General features: G+C 41.9%; 1 protein-coding gene and 1 non-coding gene across 2 annotated transcripts; one reads left to right on the top strand and one right to left on the bottom strand.

Annotated features, from left to right (window-relative positions):
* Positions 1-293: 293 nt before the first annotated feature.
* On the top strand, positions 294-2,749 carry LOC148876380 (uncharacterized). The gene has a single exon (XM_088966927.1). The coding sequence runs from the start codon at positions 652-654 to the stop codon at positions 2,614-2,616; it is 1,965 nt and encodes a 654-aa protein (XP_088823053.1). The 5' UTR covers positions 294-651; the 3' UTR covers positions 2,617-2,749.
* A 9,799-nt stretch (positions 2,750-12,548) lies between these two features.
* On the bottom strand, positions 12,549-12,655 carry LOC148876379 (small nucleolar RNA R71). Its single transcript, XR_016106169.1, has one exon. It is a non-coding gene; the product is annotated as a small nucleolar RNA R71 (small nucleolar RNA).

Here is a 12,655-nt window from a genome sequence, read left to right as displayed (position 1 = left end):
TTTTCTTTTCTAAAACCAACGGTGGAAATGTATGTATGTCCATATATTTCTTTTGAATTTGTTTAAGGAATACCAACCGATAGAGGCCCTAACAATAGAGCAAGGGATAGCCGGACAGGAGGATATGGCCTCAAAAATGGAGAGCAAAACGCGTTTGACCTTGTAAATACCTGTTGACTCAACCACCTCCCCCACCGCCACCAGTCCACCACCACCTTCTCCTCCCCCCTTTGTCTTCGGACATCAAACCCGCAAAAATAAAACTCAAACTGGCTTGGGCTGCATTTGGCATTCCTTACTTATCTCGGACTCATCTCATTTTAACTGCGAACTGAAAAGGAGATAAGCCCTTAAAATATCAAACTGGCTTAGGATGCATTTGGCATTCCTTATTTTGAGGACTTATTTCATTTTAACTGCAAAAAAAATGTAGGTAAAAGTCCTTAAAATAAGGAAATGCCAAATGTAGCCTTAGAAGCTCAGCTTTAATCGGTTCATTCTAAAATTTTCCTTCTTTCTCCTCCAATTTGATCAACCGGTAAATTCGTATATTTATTGGGTTTGGTTTTAGCACTCTATGTAGGCTTTGTTCGGAGATATCATCTCGATATCGGTCTTGATCTCTTTGCGATAGACGCTTTGCCTGGGGACATGGCGGACATCGTGAAGCAGATCCTGACAAGGCCGATCCAATTGGCTGACCAGGTGACCAAGACCGCCGACGATGCCCAATCCTTCAAACAGGAGTGTGCCGAGCTTAAATCCAAAACGGAGAAGCTCGCCACACTCCTCCGTCAGGCTGCCCGTGCTAGTTCCGACCTCTACGAGCGCCCCACCCGGCGCATAATCGACGATACCGAGCAAGTCCTCGACAAGGCCCTCGTCCTCGTCACAAAATGTCGTGCCAACGGCATTATGAAGCGGCTTTTTACCATCATACCCGCCACTGCGTTTAAGAAAATGTCTTCTCAGCTCGAGAATTCCATTGGCGATGTCTCTTGGCTGCTTCGTGTATCTGCCTCCGCAGATGACCGTGACGATGAGTACTTGGGCCTTCCTCCTATTGCCGCTAACGAGCCTATCCTCTGCCTTATCTGGGAACAGATTGCTACCCTCTATACGGGATCTGTTGAAGAGAGATCCGACGCGGCTGCCTCGCTTGTATCTCTCGCCCGCGACAATGATCGATATGGTAAGCTCATTATCGAGGAAGGTGGGGTGGGACCTCTTCTGAAATTGCTTAAAGAAGGCAAATTTGAAGGCCAGGAGAACGCCGCCCGGGCCATTGGTCTTCTCGGTCGTGATCCTGAGAGCGTAGAACACATGATTCACGCGGGCATCTGCTCAGTGTTTGCGAAAATCCTTAAAGAAGGTCCCATGAAGGTTCAGGCCATGGTTGCTTGGGCAGTGTCTGAGCTTGCCGCTCATCACGCCAAGTGTCAGGATCATTTTGCCCAGACCAATATAATTCGACTACTCGTTAGTCATCTCGCATTTGAGACCGTTCAGGAACATAGTAAGTATGCAATTGCGAGCAAGCAATCCATGTCGATTCATTCAGTCGTAATAGCGAGTAATAATCCCAACCAGAGCCCCAACAACAACAACAACAATGCCAACGAAGACGATAGTCAAATTCCTCATCCAATGGGGAACAAAACCCCAAGCCAGATGCATAATGTTGTTACTAACACCATGTCTTCTGGGAAATCCCCATCGAGGCCACCTCTAGCGCCAAATAACCACGGAAATCATTCGACTCATGGCAGCACCAAGCATCATCACCATTACCACCAACAACAACACCACCACCACATGCCACCATCAGGGCCTAGCATTAAAGGGAGGGAATTCGAAGACCCTGCCACCAAGGCCCATATGAAAGAAATGGCTGCTAGAGCCCTTTGGCATCTTGCCAAAGGCAATTCAACCATATGCCGAAGTATCACAGAGTCGAGAGCACTCCTATGCTTTGCAGTTCTCCTTGAGAAGGGCCCTGAAGAGGTGCAGTTCAATTCCGCTATGGCATTGATGGAGATTACTGCAGTTGCCGAGCAAGACACTGAGTTGAGACGGTCTGCATTCAAGCCCAATTCCCCTGCCGCTAAGGCTGTTGTCGACCAATTACTGAGGATCGTCGAGAAGGCAGACTCCGACCTTCTCGTCCCTAGCATTAAGGCCTTGGGACACTTGGCAAGGACGTTCAGAGCAACAGAGAAGAGAATTATTGCACCATTGGTGCGTTTGCTGGATGAGAGAGAAGGGGAGGTTTCAAGGGAGGCTGCAATTTCCCTCATCAAGTTCGCAGGCACCGACAATTACCTCCATCTTGATCATTCCAAGGCCATAATCACTGCTGGAGGAGTAAAGCATCTAATCCAACTTGTCTACTTCGGAGAGCAGATAGTTCAAATTCCGGCATTGATCCTGTTGTGCTACATAGCATTGCATGTCCCCGATAGCGAGGAGCTTGCAAATGCAGAGGTTCTCACGGTGCTTGAATGGTCATTAAAGCAGGGATCTATGATGCAAGATGTCACCGTCGAGTCATTGTTGCCAGAAGCCAAAGGTCGGTTAGAGCTCTACCAATCCAGAGGTTCAAGGGGATTTCATTGATTCAATGTGCACAAATATTCTTAACGCAAAATCGGTTTGTATCTTTTTCTTCTTATCATGGAGTGTATATATCGTTCTTTTTTCTGTTAGTGTTAAGAAGAATGTCGATAAACCCATGGAAATCAATTTCATACTTGTATGTTGTGTATTGGCATTCCATGATTGACGACCAACTGTGCCAGATAGAAGTCTCGGATCCGTTACTCCTACCCAGAAGACACTGCAGCTGCACATTCGGATTTGGAGACATTTACCGTACTTATATGTTGTGGGTACTATGCAAGGTTTTTAAAATCGGCCAGGACAGATAACCACTCTGGGGGCAGGTCGAATGGTCCGACCGTCCGGTCCGAATAGACGGCCCATTCTGACAAAAATTTAAAAAAAACAAAAAACAGCAAAAAACCAATGCCAGGGTCGAGGGTTCGATGATTCGCCCACCTGGGTCAGTGGTTTACTGATCAAGTCAACGGTTTTTGGCCAAAAAGTGATTTTGGGGTGAATGATTGGTTTCTAGTTTTTCCAAAAATTTAAATTAACCCGGCAAAGGTATGAACTTGAAGCAGTGTAAAATACTGACTCAAGCCAACCGGGATTGTACCCCTAATGCGTACCCAAATCTAGGGATACAAACGGATCAGATTAAATTTGAATTATACCCCTAATATTCTAATATAATTAAACTACCTGAACCATTCGACCCAAATGATCGAAACCGTTGACCTGGGAACTGGTGGCTATAGCGGTTTCATTTCGGGTTGATTTTTGAAACCTTGAATATAATAGATGTATACTATGGCTTGTCATACTATATATGCTCTAGAATGCAGGCTATTGTACAGGCATCTCGGTATTGATTCAGGCCACCTGTATCTCATCCAACCCAATATTGGAGGCTAATTGGACGCCTTGATGGTTAATTATAAGACCTGAAATCACTTATGTCATTCAAATCTTCAACCAATTCATGGGTAGGGATGGCAATTTTTCTCATTTCCTTGATTACTGTTGAAACCCTCCCTATGGGGCAAGGATGGAGATGATTCTTTTCCTCCCACGGGAACAGGGCAGGGATGGGGACCCCCGCTTATATATATGGTTGAATATGTGAATATATTTGGATCTTTTTTAATATGATTGTACGTTTCAACTATTTTGTTTTTTTTTTATTTTAAATGAAATAAAAAACAAAAATAAAATAATTGATATCATAAAAAATCACAAGTGGGGATGAGGACGGGGATAGGGTTTTTTGCGGAAATGGGAATGAGGAGTGGTTTCTCGTCCCCACCCTGCCCCATTGCCATTCCTATTCATGGGTGACCCTTATCAAAAAGTAGTATGCCTAAACAAGGTATACTACTAGATTGTGATTTCAAACAAAGAGCCTCTTGTGATTCAAATTGGGTTGGATGCCTATCCACCCGAAAGTCCACATACTGAAGTCGAGTATCGTGCAATAGCAGTGATGACCAATGAATTAATTTGGATGAAGCATCATCTCTTTTTTGATCTCGACTTCTCTCGTTCTCAGCCTATGACTTTTTTTTTTTTATAGTACAGAGAAAACAAAAGAAAAAGAAAAGGGACTAAAAGGGGTTGCGACGCTTGGAGAAATGACCCCAAGCGTCAAAGAAACAAATAAACAATAATTTCATATTCGAGAGACTCGAGCTTGATACTGAAATAGGATGTCCCAAGTTGGCAAGGCAATGTGCTGCATAATTTCCCTCCCTTATGACATGTTCATAGAAAACACTGAGATTGTGGGTAGTACATAATTTTTGGTAGTCTTCAATAAAGTTGGTGATGTTGCATGGGGGCTTCATTTGACCACATAGGCAATTGATGATGATACTTGAATCTCCTTCGATGAAGCATTTGAATTAAGCAAACTTGGTAGCTACAACGTGGGCTTCGAGAACAGCCCAGGCTGAAGGTTATGACCTAGATAGATGTTTCCATTTTATAATCTTGGAATAATTTAGCATTTCTATTTTTTTCAGATATTCCATAAGGTCATACATCCTACAATCGAGTTGCATACATTTATTGTCTCGGCTTTATTTACTTTGTCCCACCAATCTTTAATGGTTTCCCCAATACTATGATTTATATCATTGATATTTAGGCCTTCCCATATTTGTTTAACCTCAAAATAGTGCAGCAACCTGTGATTTGCACTCTCATCCTCTTCACAATGTAGGCAACTTGAGTCATCCCCACACCCATCCTTTTAGCCTCATTTTGGTTAGAATTTTGTCACTCAAAACTAGATACATGAAGAAATGAATTTTTGGAGGGCACAATATCCCACTTTTTTTAGATTTTTATTTAGCACTACAAGAAAAACGGTCAAAGCAAGCGGTCAGACGATCGCCGCATTTGACACATAGACCGCCGCCGCCGGCGGTCATGAGTTCGCCCCCTCAACCACTGCTGGCTTAGGTCAAGACCGCCTGCTTAGACAGAAAAGACCGCCACCTTAGGTCCGCCAATATGTTTATTCCATTTTTTAGGTGGTAGTTTGAACCGTCGCCTTAGAGCTCTTTTATGTCTAAGGCGACGGATGCATGACCACCGGCTTTGATTTTTTTTTTTTTTTAATATCAATTTGATTTCAACATTTTTTGCACCTATTTAATACAAATCTCATGATAGATAATGCACAAAAATCAAAATAAATAAATAAAATATTTAATTAAATTAATAATTATTATAATATCCAAAAACAAAATGCTTAAATACAATATCCAATTAACATAAAAATAGTACAAAAAACAATATAAATGCAATTTAAAATATGTATTTCCATTCGAATCATAAATTAATGCATGTTACGTTTCGAACGAATACAAATTAATACATGAAAAACATCATAGCATTATGCTTGTGTGGGTTTAGGAACAATAGTCAATGGAACACAAGCAACCAGAATGGCAGACGCCAGTGATAAAGCCTCTTGCATGCTTCCCAATTTCATGCATGCCTAGATTTATGGAATTGAACCACTCCTTAAAGCATCAAGAACTCTTCCATGTTGCTGCATCCACATATGATATGATGATTAGACTGAGGAATGAAGCTCTCTTTATGAGGCTCAGGTCATGGCCATCATTCTGCAAGCACATATGATATGATGATTAGACTTTGAAGCAGACAGACAGAGAGAGAGATGCCAAATAAACAATTTGGGTATTTTTTTACTGTTATCTATATCATAGTCAAGAACAACTTTACTAAGGAATGGAACTCTCTTTATGAGTACTTAAGCTTATGATCCAGTTAATCACCATCTTTCAAATACAAGTTCCAACATATTAAATATCAGATCAAGCTCATGACCTTGTAAGACAGGAATTACTCTGTTGTCTATCAGATCCAAGCCCACAAGAATTGGGCCCTAAAATGGTGATCACCAATATTGATGGAACTTGGTTCTTGAACATATGCCCAACAAATCCAATCTGAACTTGCTCTATTGAGATGGTTAACCTTCCCTATGTTCCGAGTAAAAAGACATGTTCCTGCCATGGACTTTGATGTGGAAATACATGGGTAGTGATTAAATCATACGTAGTGTTTTACAAGTTTTTGATACCAAAAGCAGAAAGGGATATACATATTAATTCCTTCCACACACTTTATTTGTAGTGAACTAGTGATACCAAAAGCCTCTTCCATCTAGCTAAATTAAGATCTTCTTTGAGCATTTCCCAAACAAGAAAAAAGTTAATCTTTTACATCTCTAGTATCACCATACTAGTGGAAAGCTATAAATGATAGGGTGCAGGGATTATGTGAACTGGTAAAATGCATTCCAGTGCCAAGTGTTATGTGAACTGGTAAAGCAGATCCTGCATAATGCATTGTATTCTAATGAGGGAAGATTTGACCCTCCAATGGAATTGGTGACCCACCGGGGCACCAGTCTGCCCGGCCTGGTACGACCTGGCACGCGGCCTGCGCGACCTGGCCGACCTGGACCAGCCTAGCACATGATCCGGCCAAACCGCCCATAAGACGCCCACTGGTAAACTCGGCGACATACATACCCCACGAGCTCGGTAGCTCACCAGGGAGCTCGCCAAAGAGCCAGGTAGCTCGGCAGAGCTCGCCACAAACAGTTTGGAAGAGCTCGCCACAGGGAATTCGCTCCCAGGCAGTTCGCCCCCAAACAGCTCGCTATAGGCAGCTCGCCACTTGTAGAGAAGTTCAGTACAGGAGTAGTTTGGCATATCGCAGGAAGATCTCCTGCCTGACGACTTGGCCTAGACACTGACCCGTCAACTGACACAGGCGCCAACCTGACGACCTGGCCTAGACAATGACCCGTCGGCTAACACAAGCGCCGCCCTGACAACCCAGCCCAGGCGCCGACCTGGCCGCCTGACACAAGCGCCAGCCTGAGGACATCAAGGAGTTCATCACCGTACCCCGGTTCTGACAGGATGTGACAAGTCTTACCGTTTGGAGGCTTTTCACCCACCTAACCCGCGATGACTGGTATATAAAGACCTCACCCCCCAAAGGGGAAGGGGATGAAAAAAGGGAAGTAATCCCTTCTATCTAGCTCTCTCGTTTCTCCAATATTATTTTCAAAGCTCTCTACAATCAGAGTGCTAACTTAAGCGTCGAAAAGCCCCCGTCGGGAAAATACCCCTGGGGACCTCTGATTCAGTTCTCGTAGGTCCCTCAGCTCCCGCCACCTACAAAGAAGAGGAAAAGATGGAGTTCTCACAGGTTCCTCAGCTCCCACTGCCTACAAAGGAAAGAAGACCATCTCATGCTAAGGGCAGTCGGATTGCGCTGCACCAGGGAGCTCCACCATTCTCTAAGTCACTGGCCGCCTAGTAGGGAGTTCGCCACCAGGTAGCTCTCCGCCAAGCAATTTGCCACCAGGCAGTTCGCCACCAGGGAGCTCGCCACCAGGCAGTTCACCACCAGGCAATTCGCCACCAGGCAATTCGCCACCAGGCAGTTCGCCACCAGGGAGCTCGCCACCAAGCAGTTCACCACCAAGCAGTTCACCACCAGGGAGCTCACCACCAAGCAGTTCGCCACCAGGGAGCTCGCCACCAGGCAGTTCGCCACCAAACAGTTCACCACTAGGGAGCTCGTCGCCAAGCAGTTCACCACCAGGCAGTTCGCCACCAAGGAGTTTGCCACCAGGCAGTTCGCCACCAGACAGTTCACCACAAGGCAATTCGCCCCTAGGCAACTGCTTGGTACATGGCCGAAAACAGTTACATCATATTCACTTGGCAATCTGTATTTACATGCTCTAAGGTTGCATTTGGCATTCCTGCATAAGGCCCGTTATAATTGAGGAGCCAGCTGGAAATTTGGATTTAGTTCTCGCACTCTCCATTATACTCCAACCTTTTCAATCGTACATTGAGAAAATCCTTCCATTCATAAAAATATACAAATACAGAGATGTTTTCTAATGCATGATGAACTTACAATTTATCTATAATTTTTGAGGACTTTAGCATGGATTTTTATGCCGGTTTTATTAATTTTTGCCTTAATTTAGCTTGATTGCAAGAAAGATTTCAGGGGGAGCCAAATCAACAAAAAAAAGGCAAAAGCAAGAAAAGAAAACCCAAAATTTATCAAGTTCAGCCCGGCCCAGCCATGAGAGCAAGAGAATTTCATTCGGCCCAAGAAGAGCAAGTGAAACTCTTTGGAAAATCCAAAGGAAGAAGCCTAGCAAGAAGGAAATTTCGGCCCAGCCCATTTTTAGCCCAAATAAAAGCCTAGATTGTAGCCCACTTGAGCTCAAAAGCAAGCTAGGTTGTAGCCCAAATAGCAGCCCAAAGGGAGCTAGGGGCGGCAACTCCTAGATGTTTCTTGAAGAGAAGGAGGGAGCACTCTAGAAGGTTCATGAGGGGTGTAATACACCCAATTCTAGAGACTTCAAGAAGGGGCAAGAACCCCATTGAAAAGCTATATAAGGAGGCCTCTAGGAGGGGAGAAAGTTGTTCAATTGCTTGAGAGGAAGGCTCTCCCACTCTTAGAGGTTCGGCCACCTTGAGAGAAGAGAAGAGAAGAAGGCTAGGCGCAAGGAAGAAGAAGAAGAAGGGCTGAAGGAAGTTCAAGACAAGCAAGCTAGAAGAAGAAGGTGAGTTCGAATTGAGGGTTTGTGATTCAAAGATCTTTTGTAATAAATCATTTGTAGTTTCATTCTCTTTTGATTTGAATTCAGTTTCTTTGTTATATTTTCTTTCTTCTTTCTCCTTGTTTCCATTCTTCCTTGATGTATTTCAGCTTGTAAAATTTCAATTCAGCAATCTAATTCTTTTTGATTCATTCAAATGGTCATGCATTGTACTTGAAGTTTCTTGAGTAAGGGTGTGATTGTAGATTAATTCGGCCAACTAACCTTCAAAACTCATATCTGAATTCTCAGATCTGAGATTGCAAGATCTGAATTGCTTGAAAGAGAATTCAGATCTGCAATTTTCAGATTGGGCGAATTAATCTACAGTTTGGAATTCCTAGAGTGCTTGAGAGAGACTCTAGGAATTCAGATCTACTATTCAAGAACTGAATTGAGTGCAAGATTAGAGATAACTTGCACAATTCAGTTGGTGATCAATTCAGGTTTGAATTGATGCCTTAGAAGTGTTTGAAGAAATGCATGCATGGGGATTAGATTCTTGCTAGAGATAGAAGAACCGTCACTCATGCATAGGATGAACATGCGCTTGAGAGAGGCTGTTCATGACCTTGGGGTTTCACCAAACCAAGGCTCAATCATGATTTATTCGAATGATCCAAATTGATAGATTGCTGAATTCTGAGATTGACATTTACTGCTTACTCTTCTAACCTGATTTGAAGGCAATTGGGCCAATGATTTAGATAGATTTTAATTTAGGATTTCTTAGCTTTCATTAGAGTTTTGATTTATTTGTTGATCAGATAAGAAGTGCTCAATTTAGTATTGGTAATTATTTCCTAAATCCTCGTGGGAACGATACTTCACTCACTACTTTATTACTTGAACGGCTAGTGCACTTGTTAGTGTCACAATGAGCAACACATCAAGTTTTTGGCGCCGTTGCCGGGGTTATGTTTCTTCTTTCTTAAGTAGATTACTTTCTTTTTCTGGTTTCAGTTTCATTTTAATAAAGGCATATTTGATTTCTATTCAATCTTGATGTTGTTCCCTTCAAAAAGAAAAAAAAAAGAAAAAAAAATTCACAAAAAAAACATGAGTGTTGCAGTTCTGAGTTGCATTCGGCACTCAGATCAGCAGATTTCAGATCTGCAGCACTCAGCCGAAAAGAGTTGCTTGTGTTTCAGACTTTATTATTATTATTTTTTTCTTCTTTCATTACAAAAAGAAAAAAAATGAAAAAAAAGGGGGAGATCTTTTGAACAATAAGAGAAGCAATTGAGAATTCGTATCAGAATTCAGATTTGAATTCAGATCTGAATTCTGCTATTGCAGATCTGCAACAGTTCAAATCTGAGTTCCTCTGAACTCAGACCTGAACTGATGCAATTTTGAGGGGAATTGGGTGTCATCACCACCCCAATTCACCCTAGGGCACTTCTGCTATTCCCCAAAAACAATTTGGTAGCAATAACTGAAGGTAAGGCAATTGAGAATTCAGATCCAAACTCAGGCTTGAGTTCAGATCTGAATTCTGCTGTTACAGATCTGCTCAGTTCAGATCTGAATTCCTCTGAACTCAGATCTGAACCGATGCAAGTTTGAGGTGAATTGGGTGCCATCACTACCCCAATCCACCCTATGATACATACAACTTGCCTCAAGGGTGAATGGATAGCAAGGAATGAGAGAAATTCAAATCTGAAATGCAGTTGATATGATGTGAGGACTGAACTGATACAGAGCATACTATGAATTTTGGGTGGACTGAATTCTTGGCTTTACCCACTTGTACCTAATCTAAATTTGCTGAGGATGTGTGTTTGGATTGAATAATTGTGATGCCTCAAATATTCAATGAAAGCAGTAGTGCATTCCACTAGCATTCAGAGCTATAGCATGGCTGCTACAGTACAGCAATTAGCATGAAACTCCACTGCTGATCTAGTGAGCTCTCTTTCCCATTGATGATCTACTTCATATTTGTTGGCTGATTTAGTGTAGCTGGTAGATGTAGTTCTTCAGATGTAGTTCTTCAGCATTGCATTCATAGTTAGTTTAATTTGCTTAATTTTTCATTTTTGCTTTGAATGCAACTGCTGTATTACTGTAGTTATGCTTCTTTTCTCTTTAGTAGATTACTTTATTTTCCTTGTTTCAGTTTAATTTTAATAAAAGGGGACCTGTTTTGCTTTCTATCTTGAAGTTATTACCCTCTAAAAGAAAAAAAAATCACAAAATCATGAGTGTTGCAGATCTGAGTTGCAATCGGCACTCAGATCTGCTATAGCAGAACTGTAGTACTCAACCGAAAAAAAAAAAAAAATTTAAATGAGTTCAGATCTGAATTGCATTCATCAATCAAACCTGCACTCATCCAAAAAGATTTTGGTTGCATTGCTGTATTTTGTTTTAGTTTTCTTCCTTTAAAAAAAAAGAAAAAAAGAAAAGAAAAGAAAAGAAAAATAGAAAAAGAAAAGAAAAAGAAAATCAGATCCCAGCAGCCACACCATGGTGAATACAGGTCTGATTTCAGATCTTTTTACTACTGATTGATTTCGATTTTGTGCAGATCTGTATACAGCATGTTTCATTGCTGATATCAATAGGTTATCCTGCTGAATTGCTCAGTTTTAGTATGGCTACTCCATCTGGTGTTTGGTGATGCATAGCTCATCAAAACAGTGGGCTCAGATCTGATATTTAGTAGCCTTCCAATATGGAAATCAGACCTGAGCACAACTGTACTGTTATCAGCAGCTGCTATTATATTTATTGTTGTTCTCAGTGGCTTCTGAGATTTCAGAGCTGATCTCAATTTTGTGTAGAACTGATGTCTGAATTGCTATCTCACAATCCTTTGTACATTGATTTCAGTTTAGTGTATTGACCTTCAGTAGCACAGAAGAGCCTTTTAATATGAAACTCAGACCTGAACACAATCACTGCTGATCCGCATTTGGCTGTCCTCAGTAGCTGCTAAGATTTCAGAATTGTATATTACTGTTCTCAGTAGCTACTGAGATTTCAGCTCTCAGCAGTTTAGATCTGTGAAATTAAAACCCGTCCCTGATTTCAGCAATATAAAGAAGAGGAATTTGTAAACTGTTGTTCTACTCAGAGATTACTGAATTCAGACATGTTTGTAAATTGCTACTGAATTCTGTATATTGAATAAGATGTTGATCTGCTGCATTTATTTTAGGATGTAGGTTTGTATATTCCAATACTTCACTTTACATTTTCAGTTGTAATAGGATTAGTTATTTATTTTCTTTTGTGAATATTGGCCTTTTTATTGCTTTGACCTTTACAGTTTATGACAAGCAGACCTGAACTGGAAGAGATCCTTTACGACCCGGAGATTGAACGGACTCTCCGTGTCCGTTTGAGAGCTGCTAAGCAAGTCAGACAAGAAGCACAAGAAATGGCTGAACAAAGAACTATGATGGATTATGCCAAGCCCACCCTCACCGGGACTGTCTCCAGCATTATCAGGCCAACTATTGCTGCCAATAACTTCGAAATTAAACCGGCCATAATCCAAATGATACAAAATATGGTTCAGTTTTGTGGTATGGCCCATGAGGATCCGAATGCCCATATTGCTAACTTCTTGGAAATCTGTGACACCTTCAAACACAATGGGGTAAGTGATGATGCCATCCGGTTGAGGTTATTCCCATTTTCTTTGAAGGATAAAGCCAAAGCTTGGTTGAACTCATTACCGGTAGGATCTATAGACACATGGGACGAAATGGCCAGCCGTTTTCTCTCTAAATATTTCCCCCCTTCTAAAACTGCTAAAATGAGGAATGACATCACTACTTTTTTCCAGCAAGAGGGGGAATCTTTATATGAGTCATGGGAACGTTACAAGGAGCTACTAAGGAGGGTTCCTCACCATGGCCT

Source organism: Nelumbo lutea, chromosome 1, assembly GCF_056320005.1.
Source record: "Nelumbo lutea isolate HS-2025 chromosome 1, American lotus-T2T, whole genome shotgun sequence".
Classification (NCBI taxonomy): Eukaryota; Viridiplantae; Streptophyta; class Magnoliopsida; order Proteales; family Nelumbonaceae; genus Nelumbo; species Nelumbo lutea.
The sequence above is the reverse complement of the archived record's forward strand: the minus strand, read 5'-3'. Positions and strand labels throughout refer to the sequence as shown.